The sequence below is a fragment of the Trichoderma harzianum genome (assembly GCF_003025095.1).
Source record: "Trichoderma harzianum CBS 226.95 unplaced genomic scaffold M431scaffold_2, whole genome shotgun sequence".
Classification (NCBI taxonomy): domain Eukaryota; kingdom Fungi; phylum Ascomycota; class Sordariomycetes; order Hypocreales; family Hypocreaceae; genus Trichoderma; species Trichoderma harzianum.
Genome location: NW_020209250.1, coordinates 189,466 through 207,808, shown reverse-complemented (window position 1 = coordinate 207,808; position 18,343 = coordinate 189,466). Strand labels below are relative to the sequence as shown.

General features: G+C 50.6%; 8 protein-coding genes across 8 annotated transcripts; 3 read left to right on the top strand and 5 right to left on the bottom strand.

The window, feature by feature from the left end:
- Positions 1 to 1,612: 1,612 nt before the first annotated feature.
- Positions 1,613 to 3,573, bottom strand: M431DRAFT_74077 (hypothetical protein; the record flags this gene model as incomplete). The annotated part of the gene is made up of 5 exons (XM_024922190.1): positions 1,613 to 1,785; positions 1,867 to 2,444; positions 2,517 to 2,716; positions 2,835 to 3,115; positions 3,228 to 3,573. The coding sequence occupies 5 exons, from the start codon at positions 3,571 to 3,573 to the stop codon at positions 1,613 to 1,615; spliced, it is 1,578 nt and encodes a 525-aa protein (XP_024778209.1).
- Positions 3,574 to 5,477: 1,904 nt separating this feature from the next.
- M431DRAFT_279660 (hypothetical protein) lies at positions 5,478 to 6,291 on the top strand. The gene has a single exon (XM_024914002.1). The coding sequence runs from the start codon at positions 5,709 to 5,711 to the stop codon at positions 6,123 to 6,125; it is 417 nt and encodes a 138-aa protein (XP_024778208.1). The 5' UTR covers positions 5,478 to 5,708; the 3' UTR covers positions 6,126 to 6,291.
- On the bottom strand, positions 6,168 to 7,123 carry M431DRAFT_503497 (hypothetical protein). Its single transcript, XM_024918315.1, has 2 exons — positions 6,977 to 7,123; positions 6,168 to 6,870 (listed from the first exon to the last, which is right to left on the bottom strand). Exon 2 carries the CDS (start codon positions 6,723 to 6,725, stop codon positions 6,285 to 6,287), a length of 441 nt encoding a protein of 146 aa, XP_024778207.1. The 5' UTR covers positions 6,726 to 6,870; positions 6,977 to 7,123; the 3' UTR covers positions 6,168 to 6,284.
- A 281-nt stretch (positions 7,124 to 7,404) lies between these two features.
- Positions 7,405 to 9,599, bottom strand: M431DRAFT_503496 (hypothetical protein). The gene has a single exon (XM_024918314.1). The coding sequence runs from the start codon at positions 9,556 to 9,558 to the stop codon at positions 7,675 to 7,677; it is 1,884 nt and encodes a 627-aa protein (XP_024778206.1). The 5' UTR covers positions 9,559 to 9,599; the 3' UTR covers positions 7,405 to 7,674.
- A 274-nt stretch (positions 9,600 to 9,873) lies between these two features.
- M431DRAFT_503495 (hypothetical protein) lies at positions 9,874 to 10,748 on the bottom strand. Its single transcript, XM_024918313.1, has one exon. It carries the CDS (start codon positions 10,391 to 10,393, stop codon positions 10,028 to 10,030), a length of 366 nt encoding a protein of 121 aa, XP_024778205.1. The 5' UTR covers positions 10,394 to 10,748; the 3' UTR covers positions 9,874 to 10,027.
- A 2,356-nt stretch (positions 10,749 to 13,104) lies between these two features.
- Positions 13,105 to 13,761, top strand: M431DRAFT_279641 (hypothetical protein). The gene has a single exon (XM_024914001.1). The coding sequence runs from the start codon at positions 13,345 to 13,347 to the stop codon at positions 13,699 to 13,701; it is 357 nt and encodes a 118-aa protein (XP_024778204.1). The 5' UTR covers positions 13,105 to 13,344; the 3' UTR covers positions 13,702 to 13,761.
- A 569-nt stretch (positions 13,762 to 14,330) lies between these two features.
- M431DRAFT_75576 (hypothetical protein) lies at positions 14,331 to 16,311 on the top strand (the record flags this gene model as incomplete). The annotated part of the gene is made up of 6 exons (XM_024922355.1): positions 14,331 to 14,561; positions 14,623 to 14,702; positions 14,774 to 15,051; positions 15,121 to 15,785; positions 15,841 to 15,945; positions 16,018 to 16,311. 6 exons carry the CDS (start codon positions 14,331 to 14,333, stop codon positions 16,309 to 16,311), a joined length of 1,653 nt encoding a protein of 550 aa, XP_024778203.1.
- A 208-nt stretch (positions 16,312 to 16,519) lies between these two features.
- M431DRAFT_490146 (hypothetical protein) lies at positions 16,520 to 18,213 on the bottom strand (the record flags this gene model as incomplete). Its single annotated transcript, XM_024916765.1, has 2 exons — positions 16,520 to 17,678; positions 17,738 to 18,213. The coding sequence occupies 2 exons, from the start codon at positions 18,211 to 18,213 to the stop codon at positions 16,520 to 16,522; spliced, it is 1,635 nt and encodes a 544-aa protein (XP_024778202.1).
- Between the last annotated feature and the right edge of the window lie 130 nt (positions 18,214 to 18,343).

Genomic DNA, 18,343 nt, shown 5'->3' with positions numbered 1-18,343 from the left:
GGAGTGTGCATTCTTTGGTCTTGTCAAAAGACAAGATGGGAGCAGCTGGATTGGCTGCTGGACGGACGATGATGATTCATGTTTTGTTTCTTTCCTGGGGATATCCATGTCAGAATAAGCACATGTTATCCCTACCTATGCTCGTGCGTGCATGTGTGTATGTACTCATATGCAGTAAACAGCTAGGTTTTGGGGGGCGTAGTCATCCGCATGTCTCTCTTTTTTCCCCAGGGATGATGATCTCTTTTTTCTCTTCACCGACATGGACATGGACATGACAGCTTGCGTGCTGCAGGAGTCGTGCATGGCGCTTCGCTTGTAAGAGACTTGACTTGGCTGTGCAGGAGTATGTAGTATGTAGTAGAAAGAAGCAAGCTGCTTTGCTGTACGAATATGCATGTCCAAGTCAGCAGGCAGTCAAGTGACCTGAAAGTCTGTACAGTAGTCCTTTCTGGAGAAGCATTAGCTCGGTGAAGGTAGACTGCTCACGCTGGGCTGGGCGAATAGTTCAGTCCTCCTCGTCACGAGATTGTGTTTTTCGGTAACCGAGAAAGTTTACTTTTGTCTCTGCTGATCCGATCAATTTTTATTTTTTTTTCCTTCTAGAATGATGCTTCGATTTCTCTTTTCGTCTGAATTGGATGGTCTTGAATGGCTGCTTCGAGTTAGGAAGACGTTTGAGTGATCGGAGTCTGGGGTTGTGAGGTGTACGGTAAAGTTTCCAGCTTGCATATCTGCATCCATGGGGGGTCTTTTTTTTTTTTTTTTTTGTGATAACTCAGAACTCGTATCTCTGTTTCTCTGTCTGTTTGTGTCAACGGCAATGGCAATGCAGAGATGCATCATGAGATCTATGATGGCATTGACATTGAATTTGTGACTGTCTGTATACGTGAGTGTGCATGTGAGCGTATAGATCGAGATGTATGAGTGTATAACTTTCGGTTGGCCGTGACTATTTTTTTTTTTTTTTCATCGTGTGACTGGAAGAAAAAAAAAGTTTGTTGCCTCTTTTTTCTTTCTCCCTTTCTTTCTCTCTCTCTCTTTTTCCTGTTCCGTTATCCTTTCGGCTTGTTTCTCCTGTGTTGTGAGTACACGATATGTTTGGTTGTGCAAACGGAGTGACGGTGAGCTTCTGATTGCTCCTGTTTGCCTCGCACAAAAGGCCAGTTTCACAAATCTAGTTCATAATTCAGCATACCGTTTTGAATTGATAAGAGAAAGAAGAAAAAATAGACCGAATTCCATACCCTTGTGCCGTCTCTCGCGAGAAATTCCCCCCTTCGTGAACCCTTTTGATAACGATGACTCTGCCACGTCACCAGAGGGTGGTGTTTGATAAGAGAAGCGAGAGATACCCGATGGAGGACCAAAGTTAAGAGGACGACGAGGGTCGATAAACGGCGGTGGGAAACCCGGAGTTTTGAAAGAAATAAAATATTTTATTTCGCACAACTATGTAAAATTCCTGTTGTCATCATTCACACGTATCAAACATCCACCACCAAAAAAAAACGCCACTCTTTGGGGGTATCCAAAAATCCTTTTTATTTGCCCTTTTTGTTCCAAAAAAAAAACACTGAACACTTGAAAAAAGGTGTGAAAAGCTCGCTTAATCTTCATGCACAGGGGGGCCGGCATAGTTCTTGTTGCCCCAGGCCCAGTACCAGATGCCGGAAATCGCCGTCGCGGCAACGAAGACGACGGGGGCGTAGTTGACGGTCTCGGCGGTGACGGGGATGACAGTCGGCATACAGAACAGCGGCAGAGCGAGCAGGGACCAGGCTGTTTGAAAACGGGGGAGTAAGCATGAGAGCAGAACAAAGAGGGTTATACGATTCGAGAAAGAAAGAGAAGATTACATACCGACAGTGACGACGTTGCAGACGGTGCCAAGAGGGCCGAGGTAGAACTTGCCCTTGCGGACCTGCTTCCTTCCACTCAACAGGCTGATGGCAACGGGAGTTGCATAGGCAGCAGTCAAACAAATGACACCCACACCGGAGAAGGCGTTAAATGCGGCGGGGGAACCAAAGTAGATGACTCCGAGGATAATCTGAACAGCCATGCTGAGCATCATGGCGTTGAGCGGCACGTCGAGCTTCTTGTTGACCTTGACCCACCACTTGGAGCCGGGAATGGCACCGTCACGAGCAAAGGCCCAGGTGCAACGAGACGCGGCAGTGGTGCAGCCAATACCGCAAATGATGGCGAGGACCATGATGGGAATGAGCAGGCCAATAGCACCGCCAGAAGATCCAACGGCCGACTTGATGATCGGGGGCACGGGCTGAGCGGACACGAGTTCGGCGAGCTCCTGCAGATCGGGAATGACGAAGACGAGAGGGATGAGGAAGAGGAGGCCAGCAAAGGTGTTGATGAAGATGGTGGCAACCATGGCCTTGGGGACCTGGGTGGCCGGGTCCTTGACTTCCTCGCACATACTGGACGTTGTGTGTTAGTTTCCAAGATGACAACTCGAAGGGGGGCTGCCAATTGCAAACGGCATGACTTACGAGATAATCATTCCCGTCGAAGAGGTGGCATAGGCGGCGTGAAGCAGACCGACGCAGAAAGACCAGCCACTGGGCCAACCGGAGAAGGACTCGAAATGGCCAAACACCCACTTGGCCTCGTGACGGCCGTGCTTGGCGAGGACCAGAATGGTGATGAGAATGGCAATGACACCGGCAAAGGTCCAGAAAACGGCAGCAGTCTGAGCAGCAAAATTAGCACATTGTCAGAATTGGTCGCTGAAGCAAAAGAAACCCCCATTTCCCTCGATTCTGAAAGGAATTGAAAGAAAGACGAGGACAGGATAGGACAAGACTCACATCCAACCAAGGAAGCCATTTGTTGCCGAGAGCAGACACAGCATTGCAAAAGAGCGTCAGGGCCAAAAAGATGAGAAACACCTGCCAGGTTTCACCGGCAAAGATGCCAACGCCGGGCTCCTTTTCAAATACATTGATGCAAGAGACGAAGAAGAGCGTGGTGCCAAAGTTTACGGCCAGGGTGATGGTGATGTTGCCAACAACAAAGAGCCAGCCCGTGATCCAGGATGCGATGCGCCGCCACTTGGGAGAGGCCAGCATAAAGGCTTGGTAGTAGACACCTGAGGAAAACAGCAAAGATATGAATTAGCACGTTGCGCATTACGATTACGAACAATTATACGAATGTTCTTGTTTCTTGTCCGGGAACGGGATGGGCTAGATGTTTATTACCTCCGGCAGTAGGGTAGACACTGGTGATTTCACCCAGAGACACGGCGACGCAGACAATAATGAGCGACACGAGAACCCAGCCCCAGATGATGTCGACCGGACCGCCTCCCACCAGCGGGTAGTATAGCGTCGTGGCAAGACCGTACGGGATAGAGGCGAGGACAAAGGACATGAAGGCGACCTGGGCGGTGGATCGGTTGCGCGACAGCTCGGGGGTGTATCCGAGCGTCTCGAGGAGGTGATCGGCCGAGTCCTCGACGGTGGAGAGATTCTGGGCGGTTTCGAGCTTGGAGTCGACGAGGCCCGGCTTCCCTGCCGGCTTGTTGGCCGAGGAAGAGGAAGACATTGTCGCGGGTGAGGAGAGAGGCCGCCCAAGAGTATCACCAACAGAGAGGAACAGAGAGGGGAGAGAGAGGAGGGGGGATGAGGGGAAAGAGGAGAAGAGGTGAGAAAAGAGAAAAGAGAAGAGGAGGAGATGAGGAGGTTAAAGAGGAGAGTAAAAAAAGAGGCCGGAGTGGTCTAGACTTTTGCGCGTGGGAATAGCGATAGATGATTGTTGAGAGATTGTGGCGCCGAAGCTCATGCAAGTAAGCAGTGCAACCAGGATGCTGTCATGGCCATTAAACGAGGGTTCGTTTGGAGCTGAGATTTCGGTTCGGTTTGGTTTGGTTTGGTCCAGATGGCGAGACTAGGCCGCATCCGAAGATTGTCGCGTGCTTCGTTTCGGGGGTTTGGGCCAAAAAGAGGCTGAAGGCGGAAGCGGAGACGTTGAAGAGATTTGCTTGCACTAATCAAAGAGGCTATTCTCTAGTATATATTGATGTGAGTATGAGTATGTGTAGCAGAATCTCGTAGGGGAGAGAGAGTGGGAAGAAGAAGAAGAGGAGGTGAAAGGTGAGAAAAGAAGGTTGAAGAGTTTAAAAAGGTAAAGAGAAATTTACGAGTCGAGCAAGTCGGCAAGTACCTGAAAAGCTGAATGTATTTTTGCTCGGTTTTCTGGGCGGCGGGGCCTCGGCCAGTTTCAGCAGCAGAAGAAAAACTTGGCGTTGATCGACGGTGCGGGCGGTTTGGCGCTAGAAGTAGAAGAAAAAGAAGAAGATGCTGATGTTTCAATTGATGGATGTTCATTCTTTATGCGTGCTGGATCGCCGTCGTACAGCTGAGATGCAGGGACTGATTGAGATCATCGGCATGGATGGAGGCTGTACACAGAGTTACAGTTACAGTGGTTACAGAGCTGGAGTTCAGTTCACTGATACAGTGAGTACACATCAACTAACAGCCTTAACACATGCTCTCTCTCCCCCAGAGAACAGACCACACAGTTCCCACCCTCCGCCCGTGGAGACAAAAGCCCAAATTTCCCATCAAAAAAACCCCCCATCATGGGATTATGGATTCTTGATATCATGGCGCCGCCCATTGGAGCCCATTGGAGCCCTTTCCCCAGGCTAACGACCGGCCTAGGCTGGATTCATCAGGGGGAGGCGACCTAAGGCAATCTTGGTTCATCCATGTTCCTAGGGGGGCCCTTGAGTGGCTTCCAGTGGCTCCAGGCGGCGTCGTTGGTGGTTGGTCCAGCGCTGGGCCCGAGAGGCTAGCGGACGTTGGAACCTTGAACACCTACGTCAGAAGAGTTTTGAACACAGGCGGCCTTGGCCGAAGGGGGGGATGACGGTGGTTGTGATTTGTTTTCTAGAAGGCTTGAGGGCACTATAATACGTAAGGAGGTGGTAATCTGATGGCGGGAATGCTTTAGAATGCTGACCGGCGGCGGCGACTTTTTTTTTTTGCTGGAGATTTTTCCCAGATTGAGTTTCATCTTGCTCGCTGCGAGATGGACGGGGCCTTATTTCAGTGGTTCAAATGGATCAACCAACGGAAGGATGTCACTTGTAAAGACAAACAAACACACAAACAAACTATTAAATTCACATACAAGGAATATCCATATGCATCTATCCCATTAATCTCATAAACAACACAACCAGGTATCGACTGATGAAAAAGCAACTGACAGAGGAAGAAACAAAAAGACCCGCAAGCACATGCAAATCCATCCTCGAAATGATAGACTTGTTTGTACCATGTTCGACGCTAAACCGTTAAAAAGTGTCGCTCGGTGGGCCATTCAGGAAAGACTGCACGAGCGCGCTAAGCCGAGAGGGAAATGGCCCGGCCGCTGGCAAATTCAACAATTCGAGTCTGGCCCTGGTAAGGGAACTTGTGATATGATATGATGCCTGTTGTGCTGTTATCTGTTCTGTTTATGGCCAACTAGGTAATACGGCCAACTAATACTAATTGATTATTCATGGTATGAAGATATACTCAGCTTAATCTATCTAGGTTGTCTCTTTTGTGGACTGAAAGGACATCATCGGCTACAGAAATGCATATTGAACCTCAGGTACACGCAATGGAGTCGTCCATCCACCACTGACCGTAGCATCTCTCCCCTGTATTTACGAGCACGAGCACATGCTGTCTTCTCTACGAGTACACACCGCATGTCTTGGGTCGCATCTCGTAGTAGCCATCACAACTAACTATCCTTCTTATAGCCTGGCCCATCTCGCCCTCTGTCCATCACGACCCGTAGCCCATCAGGGTCTGGACGTGCATCAGGGTCTAGACGTCTTGCCATCACCTCGGCCCATCTATCTGTCCAAACCAGACCACAGCTGCAGCTTTTGCTCACTTGTCCATCTCAGTCTCTTCTTATTTTTGTTTCTTTCGGCTTTTTTTTCCATCTTTCTTTTTCTTCTTGTCATTTTCTCTTTTTTTGTTTTAGTCAGCTCTTATCTCGTTTCACTCGCTCCTCATTCCCTCTGCTTTTTGTTTATATGTGCTCGCTGTATCATTCTCATATCATGTCATCGTCATGCCATCAACTAAAAGTACTAGTCACGTATATGTAGCTCTATATCGATATATCCAGATTTTTGTTTTTGGGCTCCCCTCATTCTATCCATCTATCCACTCTCTGTTCCGTCCCTTCACCCCATCCTGTCTCTATCTCCCCCCATATTCCCCCCCTTTTAACGAGTCCCCAAATCAACCCCGTCCACCGTTGTAATCAGCGCCTCCAGACTTCCGCAACAGCTTCACAAGGTCGTCCTCCTTGAGCTCCGACCGCTCCTCCGCCGTAATGGCCAAGTGATGATGCGCCAGCGCCTTCTTGACGTCGCCGCTCTCCACGCTGACCCGCGCTTTTCGCATCACCCGCGTGTTCTTGCCGATCCACACGGCCAGCACAAACTTGACGCGCGTGCTCTCCTTGTCGTTGGCGTACTCGATCCGCACGTAGCCGTACTGCACCTGCTCGTCGTCCAGCGCCGCCACGAGCTCCTCAAGCCCGCCCGTGCCCGAGGCGGTCAGCGTCAGCTTGTTGCCCACGGCCGCCGCGTACGACAGGAGCATCCAGTTGGTGTCCTTTTTGTCGTTGCGCACGTCGTCGTACGCAGCCACGATATCGGGGGCGTCGAGGCCAGACATTGTTGCCTTTTATCTTCGTTTGTAAATGCCGGGCCGGTGAAGTCAAGGTGACACAGCAGAATGAGTGAATCGCCGATCCGGGAACTTCAAGATAGATCGGCTTCGGAGCTTCGGGTTGGATCTGGATCCAAGGCACGTGCGGGACCTGCGACAGAAGACGGCCAGTTAGCATTGCCATTTGCCATTGCATTGTTTTCTGTCGATCCGCCGCTTTGCTTCTCCCTGCTCAATGTTTCAATGTCTCGCCTTACCTTGCAGACTGGCTAGATGGGCGTATTCTAGAGGGTTGGGAGAGCAAAAGGGCGGGGAAGAAATCTGGCTTAGTATGTACGAATCGTCGGTCACGGCCTCCACCGACAGCCCCCTTTCGCCCAGCTAATCGATTACAATACATTCGCCTACCCTAGACTTGGCCAAGATGTTGGAATTTGTAGACCGTAATCCCACTTGCCAGGTGATATAAGGAAGAGCATTGCCTGATAACCAAGTAGGATGCACTTTGGTCAATTGTTTTCTTAAATGGGTTGCTCAATGGAATTGCATTAATCGCCCTGTGTTTGTCTCAGCCATTTCTTCTTCTATTGCAACCCTCCAATATCAACTAGCAATGCCCCTCCACACGAAAAGATTCAACATCCATGTAGCATGATCGCCAGTCCCTGCAGATGCACAATGCAGTACTTAGCAAAGTAAAGTGAATGCGGCCATAGTATCAACATCGTCGAGATTATTAACTTCTTCGTGTACTTCAGTAATGTATATCTTTGTTTAATCTAGTTGCCTGGCTCATTCATGTCCAATCCGGCAATATGCATCTCCAACCTCAAAATCCAAACGCCCTATATCCCATCTCATAGTCTACCTGTACAGAGTTTCCAACTCGTATTCCCTGTGAATTAAACGCAGTACTAAGAAAAAAAGAAACACTGTCCTTCTTACTTCATCACTTCTACAACTCTTCCACTGCCCCCTTCACCATCTCCCAACACTTCTTCATCCCCGTTCCCATATTCTCAGCGTCAACATCACCTCCAGCCACCCACCGTCTCGGCTGGTCTTCATCCTCTGCCACCGCAGCATCATCTCCCACCTCAAACAAATAGACATGCATCGTCAGCTTGATGTGCGAGAAAAGCCACGGCACATTCCCCAACTCGCCCTCACACGATATCTTTGTCTTTCCACCTGCCTTGTCGCCATTCAGCAAGTCCGACACGTACTCATGGGCCAGCCGCTCGCGCTTCTTCTTATCCGACTTTGTCGACGGCTCGAGCAATTTGCTGGGAAACTCCCATAGTCCGGCCAGTAGACCGCTGAGAGGCCGGCGGTGGATGAGATAGTGGCCGTCGCTTCGGCGGATGGCGCACACGAGCGTTTCTTCCTCGCGGACGGCCTTTTTGATGGCCTTGACGGGGAATTTGCGAGCGTAGCTGGTGATTGTGTCCATTGTTGCCTTGGAGGTGGCCGAGGTCGTCGTTGATGGAGAGGGCGAAGGGGATGATGAGTTGCTAACGGTTTTTCGCGTAAACGCAAATGCTGCAAGCGTGGGCTGCTTGCTTTTCTTTGCTTCCGTCTTCTTCGTGCTGCCGCCTTTCTTGTCCTGGATCGAGTCTTCGTCGCTGTCGCCGTCGGCTTCGTCAAACTCTTCGCATAAGATGCACAAGTCTTCAATGTCGACTACCCTCGGAGACTTTTCCTTTGACTTGTTCGCTTTCAGTTCGCCTTCTTTATAAACGCGACATGTCGATGTGATAGGACATTGAGAGCAGTTCGGGTTTGGTGTGCAGATTGTACTGCCCAGCTCCATCAGAGCCTGACCCCATCGTCCCGGTCTGTCATTAGGCTCTGAGCTTGTCTTGCCGTCGTCGCTATCCTGCTCGGCTGTGGCTTTGACAATTGCATCTGCCGCGGCCCAGATGGAGTCAATGACGGCCTTGCCCGTCTTGATGTTGCCGTGTATCCCCAGCTGCCTGCTCAGTACTCGCAGCACGTTGCCATCGACCATTGGCTCTGCCCGACCGAAAACGATACATGAAATGGCGCCGGCGGTATATCGTCCGACGCCAGGCATCTTTGCCTCAAGATCCTTTGCCGAAGATGGTAACAGGCCCTTCATCTCTGAGTCGCCAACTGCCAGCTTTGCTGCTTCATGGATTCTCGTCGCACGGCTGTAATACCCGAGTCCGCTCCACGCAGCAAGCACGTCTTCTGACTTTGCCGCTGCCAGGTCGTGAATCGTTGGCCACTTGTCCATCCAGCGGCTCCAGTAGTCAATCACGACGGCCACTCGAGTCTGTTGCAGCATGATCTCGCTGATCCATACCTCGTATGCGCGCTTCTCGAGCGTCTTTCGAAGCTCTGCTGGGTCCGATATCGTCTTTGGGTCAACCCAAGCTTTGCGCCACGGCATAGACCGGGATTGGCTGACTGAGTCAAACCACGAGAGCAGAGCCTTTCGACCTTGAGATCCAACTTGTTCATCCAAGAGGAGGGGTCTGTGGTATAAGACGGAGTGCCGGCGTAAAGGTGGGAAGCATGCCTCTTCTTTTGCCGCTTCTCTGGCTTCTTGTGCAAAGAGTCTCTTGCTGAGAGCAGCGTCGAATTTGACTGAACGCAATGCAGGAGCTGCTATTTTTCGTCTTTTGGCGTCATTCTCTGGTGGGATGTCTTCCATGTCAACTTCATCTTCAACCGCGACCTCAAAGTCAGAATCGCTGTGTGAGGGCGAGGCATCTTGCGTCTTTGCTGCTCGAGAGACGGAGCGAGATGAATTTCTTTTGCTTGCTGCTGAAGATGCTCTCGCTGGCGGTCTTGAGCGTTTTGTCGCAGGCATGATTTAATTAATTATTTTTGCTATCGATTGGCAGCTTTGAAGCCTGATTTCGTTTCTGCTCATCTGTGAGAGGAAGCTGGTGAACCGCGTCTTGGCTTATCCTTATCTGAGTCGCGACGCGCACGGACCACCCATTTACTTGCTTTGCGAAAACACCAGAAATTTGGCATCATGGGAATTGTGTGTGTAGTTTTGATGCTTCATTATCTATTGTGAGAAGCAAAGGCTGAACTCGTAGTTATTCTTTTAAATTTAAAAGAGAGTATGGAAATTGTAATTCACTCAAAACAACTGCATTTGACTTTCCATTGACGTCGACTATTTCTGTCATTTGTGCGTGTGCAGATATTTGGTGAGGCCACCTCTACTCAAGTTGCTTACAGCTTCGAGACCAACGCATTTGTAGAGAATATATTTTTTTTATTTACACGCCTAAAAGCCCAACTTTTAACAATTCTTCTCTAACCTCTTAGAATCCAAGCAACATGGCCGCAATCGACACCGCCGCTGGAACGGCCTGCACATACAAAATCCTCTTGCTCGCCGTCGCCGCGCCATACACGCCTGCCACTCCCACACATCCCAGGAAGAAGAGCCTGATCTGCGCCGCAAACTCCTCCACCGGATGGGCCAGCCCCCAGAACAGCCCGGCGGCGAGGAAGCCGTTGTACAGGCCCTGGTTGGCCGCCAGCACTTTGGTCTTGGTGGCAAAGTCCGGGGCCAGCTTGAAGGCCTTGTGGCCGCGCGGGGTGTCCCAGAGGAACATTTCGAGCGTGAGGATGTAGACGTGGATGGCACCCACGGCGCCGGTGGCGATGTTGGAGATGAGAGGCATTGTTTGTTTAATTGCTGTTGTGGGAGTATTATGAATAACCGCCTCTGATTACTTCTTGTTGTTCTTGTCTTGTTCCTGGAGTCTTGTCTGCTGGAAACTGACTTGGTAGACGCGGCTCAAGCTAGCAAGTTGGTGCTATTAGACCCCCAATGACTCGATTGGCCGAGGGAAGATGGGTTCAGCTGGGACAACTGTGGCTTTCGGGGAACCAAGTCTCGTAGGCGATTGGATGAGCTCTAGTTTCGTGGCGTCGTACTTCGTATTTGGCTGCGGAACAAAAAACCGGCGAAAATTGATTCGAGACAGTGAGAGCGGAATGAGTGCGAATGTAAATCAACTTGAGATTCAATTTTGTAAATAGCTGGACTATGTATATATTGCAATAAAGGCTCGGTTGAAATAGTAACACAACTATTTTTCGTCTCACTCTTTTTCACGGAGAAAATTTAACATTGCATCGGACACAGCGACATCTTACTCTATGCGGCAGCTTGAAAACCCTGTACTACGCCCTTTCAAACCAGATGGCGGGTCTCGTCGCACTTCCCGTGTCAGATCGGCTAGTTTTCCATATTAAAAAAAATGAACGCAGTCGGTACTGAGGCAGAGATGCCGAGGCATGTCTCGTTACGGAACTTGTACGCGTAGTATAGCGAGAGTGGCTGAAAATCTTGTACGTTGAAGAAGACGCGACACGGGAATATAGAAATACAAACACAAGACCGGCCTGAATGCCCAATAATCATAGATAGACAGAACTTGGCGAAGAGGATTCTGCTAGTCGCTATCTGGAAAATGCATCTCTGCTAGAACTGGTACCTTGACAACCAAAGTCTTAATGTTGGAAACTCAGGAAGCCAACAAGTGAATATTCCTTTTGTTTGTCAGCAAATCATCTTGGTCAAGTTCGAGACTTCTCTTTCAGCTTGCAGAGTCATCGGTGGCTCTCGGAGCGAGAGCCTAAAGCCAAGACCGGCGGCATGTCGCGGGATATCGAGCGTTTAGCCGGTCCTCGTGACTAACGCGCCGACGATGAACCCAGTTGCTTGTGCCGTATTCTTACGTGGTAATAATATTCGGCTGGCGTGTTGAAGCATCGTTTGCAACTACACCGAGTAGATGGTAAGGTAATGCGATAGCTTTCTGAATACACGTACTCGTAGTACATGTGGATTCACCGCCGGCTGCTTAAAATGATGACGTTCCCCATTATACATGTACTTTCGGCCGAGTGTCTGGAGCAAGCACTCGCTACTCCGGAGAGTCGTTTTCATATCACCTCGAATGGTATCGGTTGACGCAGAATGATAGTCGCACGCATATCATAAACGATAAGTCTTCAATGATAGAGAGATAACAGGCCGATGCCGAGTTGATTGTATGATAATACGGCATAGATTGCTGCTATGCCTTATCAGTATGCGCCAAACCAACATCTCACCACTTGACCCCCTCGCAACTCCAGCTGAACCAAGCTCACGTTGCAGCAAGTCTATCAGCAGTTGAACCATTCATTCGGGACGACGCTTCCATGAGGCGCCACCGTGAAAACGTCAAGCCACTTCCATGTTTCCGCTGTTGTCCAACGGCGGTCATCTGGCTGAAAGCTCCATGGCTGATATTGGGGGTCCCAAAGCGAAATCCATAGAAAGGGGGCGCACGAGAACAATACAAAATATCAAAGCTCTCAATAGCGTCCTTTGTTAGACCCACGATGCAAAAAATGGAAAAAAAGGAAACAAGAGAAAGGAGGAATGGGAGACGAGTAAAGTTGAGCCCGTGTCATTCTCTCGTATTTGTCAACGTTTAGAATGCTCGCAACTCTCTTTTCAGTCTTCTTCAAGAGGCTCGTCTCGTGCAAGAGATGCAACCCCATTCTGTGGGGGACCAACCGCAGGGCGCGGCCAGGTTAAATTCATACTGGGGGCTTTCACCAAGCGTCGGCCGCGTGCGGGGAACCCGCAGGGAGGACTCAAAATAGCAGCCGGAGTAATACCCGTCTTTCATAGCAGAGATGAAGCTCTGTGAAGGGCGTCATGAGCTTCTAGTTTCTCGTCCCGGATCCTCCATAGCTCTATGTGGAGCTCCAAGGTAACATCTGCTGCAGCTAGCACCATATCAATGAATTTCTCCAGGACTTGTGTACAATACTTGACAGCTCTAGAGATAGGTATTGAGGATCTCGCTTTGCTGGCCCGAGGCGGGACCCCCTACCTCTTCTCCCAAGCTCTTTTGGGGACCCATACGGGCTTCCGTGGGGGGACGAGCCTACGCCAGGCCTCGCCGTGATGAAACGTTCTGATCAGCACCTGCTCTGTCACCGCCGACGATGAATATAGATAGGCAAGACGTGCGCCAAGAGACGCCTCGCAACGTTGGGGTGGTACACGGGGGGTTCGGTTGGTGGGGTTTCTATCGTCGAGCGTTCGACGCTGGGCTGACGACGAGATACGATACGGCTGCTGGGAGGAAAATGATGATTCGGCGAGCGAGTCTGTCCGGCGGCGTTAGGTGTTTGAACACACAAGGCCTCGCTAGATATCTTGAAAGAAAGAAATGCACGCAGATAACGGGATGGTGTGGGCGCGTGAGCAGTGCCGATCAGGGTGTAGCGAGCGATTCGGATAAAGGCATCTAGAAGGAGGAGGTCGGAGCTACTCGAGAGGGAAAACTGACCAACGGCAGTGCGTGGATTGAGCAAGAATGGCCTTGTCCTTGTCCCTTGTTCATGCAGTGAGCCACACCTCTTTTTGTTCGTTTCTTGTTTGCCCTCAACTTGGATTCAGACAAGACACACTGCTTATGCATGAGCCCCGGAATATTATGTGATGGCTCACAGTGTCTGTCTGTGAATAGCTATAAAGACCAAAGCCATGTATTGTACGGAATAGGACGGTGGCTTTCTGCTAGTACAGTGTAGGCGTTTGCCCAAAGAGAGAGAGAGAGAGAGAATGACAAGACTCCAATCTCTCTTCCTCTCTCTCTCGCTACTGTATGTGCTAGGTTCGGTGAATTGCCATCTTGTTGGGGGTCAGCCGCCAGTCTGCATCAAGATAAGCCCCAGGCCTGGATATGCTCTGCACATGTACGAGTACTCGGTATGGCTTCCGTGCCTGAGGGTGATCGTGGCTGAGCAACTTCAGCTCGATTTCCGTTCAACAATGAAACGCCAGTTGAGCCTCATTCAAGATGCGATACACCCACGCATACGTCCGCTGCATCATCCCTTTGTGAAAGCCCTTTCCCCCCTTGCGTGGCGGACGAAAGCTCGTGGAACAGCGAACCAAAGTCTCACAATCCACCGGTGAGCTGCCCATTCACCACAGCTAAACCACATACGGCACTTTTTGCGTATGCATTTACAATGCCTTTTACCCCATCTCTCCGCGTCTCCAAAAAGTCTTGCCGCCGCTAGCCTTAGACCCAGCTCAATGGTTCGAGTGCTTATTGATCCCTGGCGCTCGGTGGGGGAACAAAAGATGGGGGAAAAGAGACTTGCGGAGGGCCACAAGTTGTGGCGCTTTTTGCCTTGGGTTTTCTGCTTCCGAAGGGGACTGAGACATTGCGGACGGAGGTGATAGGGCTTTTGCTGCCGCTTTCGAACCAAGTGGGCGAGGGATTGCAACCTCCATATCGTGCCTTGGTTACATACCCTTGTCCGGAATTGGGCCTTTGCCTCGTGGCTCTTCGTGGAGCATGGGGAAGATATAGCCGTACTTCGTACAGTAGTAGCCTTGGTTACCTATCGCTGGACTGCGCGAAACCCATAAAGAGATCTCGGCCCGCTGTCAATCTTGCGTACATCCATTCCCTTCATCGGCCTTTCCACCTCTCCCTTTCCCTTGCCGACATCCGAACGCTGCTCTTGACTCGCAGTAGCGCGCAGGGAAAACAGCAACAGATATCAAGGAGAAGCGACAGACGCGATATCAGAGCAATGGCGGAGAAGGACGAGTCGCGGCCAGAGCCGGTCATCGACCATGGCTCGATCAATGGCGATCACATTGACAAGTCAGCCATTGGAAACGTCACCGAAGTCCAGGGCAACACACACTTCCACGAGACGGTCTCTGCGGCGCCTCTGAATCCCTGGTCATGGACGAGCATTCAGCTCTACTGTATCCTCCTCGTGGCGGCGTTGAACGCGACATCATCTGGTTTCGATGGTGTAAGTAAAGAGACTCTTGCATTGTTGTCGGCAAGACACGATGACTGACCGTTCACAACAGTCCATCTTCAGTTCTATCAACGCCATGACTCAATACCAGAACTACTTTCATCACACGGAGCTCGGCTCTTCTACTGGAATGTAAGTTTTCATCTTTATGCCGACATCTATCTATCGCCCGTCTGCTGTATCTCACACGGTCCTCTTTACAGCATCTTCATGATTTACACCATCGGTAACATGATCGGCTCTCTCTTCACCGGTCTCATTTGCGACCAGTTTGGCCGTCGCGCGGGTATGATGACCGGTTCTCTGTTCATCATGGTGGGTGCTATCGTCCAGACGGCCGCCAAGTCCGATGCCTACCTCCTCGGAGGTCGTTTTACCCTCGGATTTGGTGTTGCCATCGGAACCTCGTCTGCACCTACATACGCTCTCGAGCTGGCTCCGCCCCAATGGCGAGCCCGAGTAGTCGGTTATTACAACACCTGTAAGTAGAGCTTCTTGTGGATAAAAAGGAGTTTCTTATACGGATAACTAACATGGAGATGATACTTAGTCTTCTACACCGGTTCTATTCTCGCCACGGGAGTCACATATGCCTCTGCCAAGAACAACAGCGAACTGGCCTTCCGCCTCCCCATGGGTCTCCAGCTCATTCCTCCGTTCTTCATCTTCATCGGCGCACTTCTCATCCCCGAATCTCCTCGATGGCTCACTGCGACGGGAAAGAAGGAACAAGCTGCTGCAATCCTGGCCAAGTATCACGGAGGCGGTGACACCAACCACCCTGTTGTCCAGCTCGAGCTGCGCGAATTCGAAGACTCCATCGAGCTGCAGAAGGCGTCCAACCTGTGGGACTACTGGGCGCTGGTCAAGGACCACAACGCTCGCTGGCGATTCACCATGATGTCCTTCATGTCCTTCTTCGCTCAGCTGTCTGGAAACTCCGTCTTGACTTACTACCTCCCTTCCATGTACAAGATCCTCGGCATCATCTCCGTCGAACGTCGACTGCTCCTCTCCTTTGCCAACTCTATTGTTTCTGCTACTGGTGCTGTTGCTGGATCTGCTACCAACGACAAGATTGGTCGTCGTACCAAGCTCTGGGTCGGAAGCATCGTCCTCGCTGGCCTGTTCGGTGCCGTCACAGGATTCTCCGCCAAGTTTGAGCACGGCGCGGAAGGCATTAGCACAGCCTTTAGCAACGCTGGTGTTGCCATGGTAAGTGATGCTCCGTATTATTACCACGGCCTGTACTAACGTCTTGTGCTTCTAGATCTTCCTCTTCGGCTGTGCCTACTCCTTCGTGTACACTCCCCTGACTGCCACTTACTGTGCCGAAGTTTTAGCCAATCCTACCCGAGCCAAGGGTATGGGAGTTGTAAGTTTTAACCAAATAATACAAACTATTTCTCTACATCTGTCTCAGTTGCTGACCACATCTTTCTCACAGCACGTCATCATGTCCAACTGTGCCAACCTCTACAACACCTACGTGACTGCCGTTGCTCTCGAAGCCATCAACTGGCGCTACTACCTCATCTTTGTCGGCCTCAACCTCATCTACTCCTTCCTCTGGTGGTTCCTCGGTGTTGAGACCCGTGGCCGCACTCTTGAGGAGTTGGACGAAGTCTTCAACGCCAAGTTCCCGCCGCGTGCTGCTCTGCAAAAGCACGTCATGGTCAAGAGACAGGATGGCCACCTTGCTGGTCTGAGTGACAGCAGCGATGTCGCTGACCGAGTTTAAATGGATATTGCCGCAGGCGGTGTTGGGCTTTGTAATACCTGGAGGTGAAGCCGTTGGTGGAGAGTTAATTGCCATGAAGCGGAGGCTATATTTGTTAAGATATTATATGCACGATTAATGATAAGAAGAAGTAGAAAGCGTTTGCTTGACTACAAGTATTGACGAATGTCATTTATTCTGTCGAGTCCATTGTCATGCTTCCTGAGTGCTAGTTCGGCTCATCTTGTAGAATGCCGTACATATTTCCATGGCCTGAGAGATAGCTCGCCAGCTCGCTGCTATCTTGGTCATGCCCTTCTTGCAATCCATTCAGCTTGGTAATATCTTCAATGGCCCATGCTACTCTCTCTGCAGCAACTTTGGCCCCTCCAATGTTCGGTGCTGCTGGCCCAAGCTGAAGAGCTCCCAACCGTCCGGCCAAGAATAGGGGCACGCCGTCTTTCCACATAAGATCCTCGTTGATGCAGGGGAATCCGCCATGCCCATGGATAGGATACTTTTGAAGCATGGTTTGCAGGTATGGTAGGCACGCAAAATCCGTCTGGATTCCTGTAGCAAAGTATATGTAGTCAAAGAGTGGCACCTCCGCAATAGGCGGCTCTGTCTTGATGGCCCAGAAACGAAATCCGTTTATTTCTTTCATCTCGGCGTCCACCAGGCTTGTATTGGTGTGAAGCTCGATATGGCCAGATGCAATATATTTCTTCACTTTCTTGTAGTAAGTGGGTGTGAGACTGCCGCCGCCGCGGGCCTCTTTTATAATCTCGAGACGTTCGATATCCGAGTCTGCGGTCCAGAAACGCGCTTGCTCGGCGTTTTTGTATTTGCCCATCCATGAAAGATCGACGTCAAAATGCTTGACGCGCATAGGACCTCGCATGAGATGCCATATCTTGGTGACACCCCTTTTCAGGGCAAGCACGGCGAGCTGGGCGGAAGTAAGGCCGCCACCAATGATGAGAACATTTGTAGAGCGGCCGGCGGCGATGCGCGATTTGACAATGAGATCGGGAAATTCTTTGATTTGCATACTGTGGCATGCTTGAGGAGGCACACCGCTAGCTGTGAGAGGAGCAGATGGGAGAGGAGGGATTTTGGGGGTATTTGCAGGACCGACGGCGAGGACAACGGTTTTGGCGTAATAGTGTCGAGTAGAGTCTGTAGTTACAGTAAACAGTTTTGCACCGTCTACTGAAACGCCTCGAACTTCGCCGTAGTCGATGTCTTGTAGTGTCTCCTTGCGGATGAGTTGCTCTCCAAGATTGTATCGTCCGGCCACATCCATGCAATGATCACGAAAGAGGGCTTGAGATGGTGTGTAGTAGTCGTTTCGTTCTCTAAGATTGATGGAGATTCTTGCTTCTTGTCTGTGGTCATTTGTTAGCATATTTTAATGTGATAATCTGAGAAATGGAAAGTAACATACTTGCCACCGCAAACTCGGCCATTGGCCATCTTTTTACTTGCGTGTTTGCTTATCTCCTTGCCGACACAGTTGCGGATCTCGACCAGCTCATCCTCCCGCTGATGATGATATGCATGCGCGAGAAGCGCATCTCTATCGAGGGGATCCACGTGCCAGAGCATCGGGCTGCGCAGATGCGAAATGTCGTACGTCTTGAAAAGATGATTCCATCGGCCCAACCACTTGTTATCCGTGGCGTCCAAGACGAGCATCTTGTACTCGGGTCGACAGTGGCAGCTTTGTGATATTTTGCCACTTTTTACATGTTTGAGGTTGACATTTTTGCCGTATTTGCCAATCCAATGGAAACGGCGGTGTTCTTCGTCCGTGAAGAGGGCGGCCGGGGTGTGTTCGCGGAGACGGGAGGCCGTGGAGAGGCCACAGGGGCCGGCACCGACAATGATGACATCGTATACTTCGTCTTCCACTTCAGCCATGGCTTTGGAGTAGGATTGGAATAAATCGGTGTGATTTTCTTCGGTGTAAAAGAGTTGGTAGCTGTTGAGACTTAAACGGGAGATGCTGCGGCGTTGCTATATGACGGATGAAGTCTTGTCCGTTCATTGC

What these genes read in the sequence shown, in the direction of transcription:
- M431DRAFT_503495 (XM_024918313.1), bottom strand. Translation starts at nt 10,393, where the DNA reads ATGCCTCTCATCTCCAACATCGCCACCGGCGCCGTGGGTGCCATCCAC.
- M431DRAFT_503497 (XM_024918315.1), bottom strand. Translation starts at nt 6,725, where the DNA reads ATGTCTGGCCTCGACGCCCCCGATATCGTGGCTGCGTACGACGACGTG.
- M431DRAFT_503496 (XM_024918314.1), bottom strand. Translation starts at nt 9,558, where the DNA reads ATGCCTGCGACAAAACGCTCAAGACCGCCAGCGAGAGCATCTTCAGCA.
- M431DRAFT_279641 (XM_024914001.1), top strand. Translation starts at nt 13,345, where the DNA reads ATGACAAGACTCCAATCTCTCTTCCTCTCTCTCTCGCTACTGTATGTG.
- M431DRAFT_279660 (XM_024914002.1), top strand. Translation starts at nt 5,709, where the DNA reads ATGCTGTCTTCTCTACGAGTACACACCGCATGTCTTGGGTCGCATCTC.